Source organism: Oratosquilla oratoria, chromosome 37, assembly GCF_046742065.1.
Source record: "Oratosquilla oratoria isolate Oo_2021 chromosome 37, ASM4674206v1, whole genome shotgun sequence".
In the NCBI taxonomy this organism is placed as follows: domain Eukaryota; kingdom Metazoa; phylum Arthropoda; class Malacostraca; order Stomatopoda; family Squillidae; genus Oratosquilla; species Oratosquilla oratoria.
Genome location: NC_134813.1, coordinates 28,535,053 through 28,537,552, shown reverse-complemented (window position 1 = coordinate 28,537,552; position 2,500 = coordinate 28,535,053). Strand labels below are relative to the sequence as shown.

The window sequence follows — 2,500 nt, the reverse complement described above, 5'->3', positions numbered from 1 at the left end:
TGGGGTCCCCCAGGGCTCGGTTTTGGGTCCCTTGTTATTCATTATGTATATAAACGACTTAGACGACGCGATAAATAGTGATGTTAGTAAGTTTGCGGACGACACTAAAATAGGACACCTAATTAGGTCAGGAGACGACGCCGAGATTCTGCAGGATGATCTTAACAAATTGCTCACATGGTCGGTGAAATGGCAAATGAACTTCAATATCTCTAAGTGTAGCGTGTTAAACGTAGGGTTACACAACCCCGAAAATAGATACAGCTTAGATAACACGCTTTTAGAGAAAACTGAGTGCGAGAGAGACTTGGGAGTTCTAGTGAGTCTGGAGCTTAAAACCAGGAAACAGTGCATTAGCGCCAGGAATAAAGTTAACAGAGCATTAGGTTTCATTGCTAGGACGGTAACGAATAGAAGTGCAGAGGTAATTATTAAAATCTATCTAGCGATAGTTAGACCCATCCTTGACTATGCAGCACAGTTTTGGTCTCCGTCCTACAGAATGGATATCAATTCACTAGAATCAGTACAGAGAACAATGACCAAAATGATACATGGACTCGGAAATTTGCCTTACGAGGAGAGGCTTAGGCACCTTAACTTACACTCTCTGGAAAGACGCAGAGTGCGGGGTGATCTAATAGAGGTGTTCAAGTGGATCAAAGGCTTTAACAAGGGTGATGCAAACAACAGGGTAGGACTCGCAGTAATGGTTATAAACTGGACAAATTTAGATTTGAAAGGGAAATAGGCAAGAATTGGTTTACTAATAGGGTGGTCGACGAATGGAATAAACTTAGTAATCATGTAGTAAGTGCTGTAACTATCAGTTGTTTTAAGAAACGACTAGACAACTTTATGGATGGGGATGACAGGTGGTGATAGTTACGGAGCTGCCTAGTGTAGGCCTTATGGTCTCTTGCAGTCTCCTTCATTCTTATGTTCTTATGTTCTAATATCTCTTCTTTCATCAGGTATCGACGATGGCTTTCTCAGTGTCGTCTTCGCCATGATCCTCGCCGTCATCGCCTTTGTGTCCCTCTACGCCTTCTACACTCTCTACATCGCCGTACAAAAGCGATGGAGCTCCACTCCGGAGCTCAAGTAGAGATTCTCTGCTGCCGAACAGAGGCCTATCCGGGGACGGGCTGAACAAAGGAAGCGTGGCCGCCGTAGATGGTCCTGAGTCACGAAGAGGGACGACAATGTTGCCTCTGGGTCTCTTTGTCGAAGTGGATCCTGAGGTCGAGTGCAAGACTCCCGGGGAGCTGGAGAAGTATAAGCCTCTGGGAGTGAGATGGGGAAGAGAGCCCTCCCGGTTCTGTGGAGGTTTTTCTTCCTGCGTGGACCGCGACGAAGAAGAAGAGTCACGAGGGGAGGACAGCAAGAGAGGGCAACGACGACGAAGATGACGACGAAGACTACCACCGTAGAGATAGGGACCAATGTAGAGGCAGTAGTCGCAGGGAATAGTGGCAAAGTCAAGGTATCATTCAAACCTTCAGGGGAGATATATTACCCATACACTTAAATATTGTCTTCCGTTTGGAAACAAAGAAAATGACTGCGATGTCTACGTCTCTATACAGTCCAGGGATTTGAACCTTTCTGTGGTGATTTTTTTTTTCACTTTTCTCATAATGTTAACTCCTTCAGTACTGTGAGGTGCTGTATAGGTTCTGTTGAGGTAAACGCCGAATGATTTTATCCAGCTAAAGAGACCTGCATGAATAGGATAATGACATCTTTTGTGGCCATAATCCACTATTCGTCACGACAGAAACCGTACAGATTTCACCTTACTGAGGAAGTACTCCCGAAAAAATAACTATGTATCTTCCAAAAACATAACCTTAAACAAAATTAGTATTTAAAGAGTTAGAAAGATGTTCTGTAGGACTTAAAGACAAGAGGTCACCCCAAAATAGGACAGATAGATAAAGGGTCAATGTCAGGAATACGTTAGGACAACAGAGAACCAAAGGAGAAAGATGAACAAGACAAAAAGCGAAGAAGAAAGAATGGGAAAGGGATCTGCTTTTGAGGTGAAATATAAAAAATTTCCTCGCCTCCAAGATAGGAAGAGAAGCTGATAAATGCATAAACGGAATCATGGGATCTAAAACCCACAGACACATCATAGTAGATCTCGGTCTTGTTTCCTCCGAGTATACGTTCCACATTATCTGACACGCGGTGCCGTAGGTTCTCGTTCGCCATATTCTACTTTTAGCACACGGACGATCGGATACTGTCTTCGACTCTGACCAGAGTTCGATCCTTGCCCTCATACTCTGCCCCGTTTCTCCTTTTCCCCAAAACCTTTCCTCGGAGTAGTCTTGGTCTGATAAGTCAAACCAAGACACCAGAGAAATGGCTTCGATTTGATCAATCTGTCAGTGTAACAGGCAAAAGCGAGATATCAAGCAAAAGTGGAACGTGGCGTAATATAGATCTAATTGTCAGACGTACAATGGTTGTCTTGTAAGTGGTGAGTACC

At 44.0% G+C, this 2,500-nt stretch overlaps 1 protein-coding gene across 2 annotated transcripts in view; it reads left to right on the top strand.

The window, feature by feature from the left end:
* The window catches only part of LOC143019599 (uncharacterized), a 15,917-nt gene that overhangs the window by 13,153 nt on the left and 264 nt on the right, over positions 1-2,500 (top strand). For both annotated transcript variants that reach the window (XM_076175386.1, XM_076175385.1), the window contains exon 4: positions 975-2,500. This exon is cut by the window's right edge and continues 264 nt beyond it. In XM_076175386.1, coding sequence (XP_076031501.1) covers positions 975-1,108 — 134 coding nt within the window. In that variant the 3' untranslated portion in view covers positions 1,109-2,500. The remainder of the gene's footprint in view (positions 1-974) is intronic.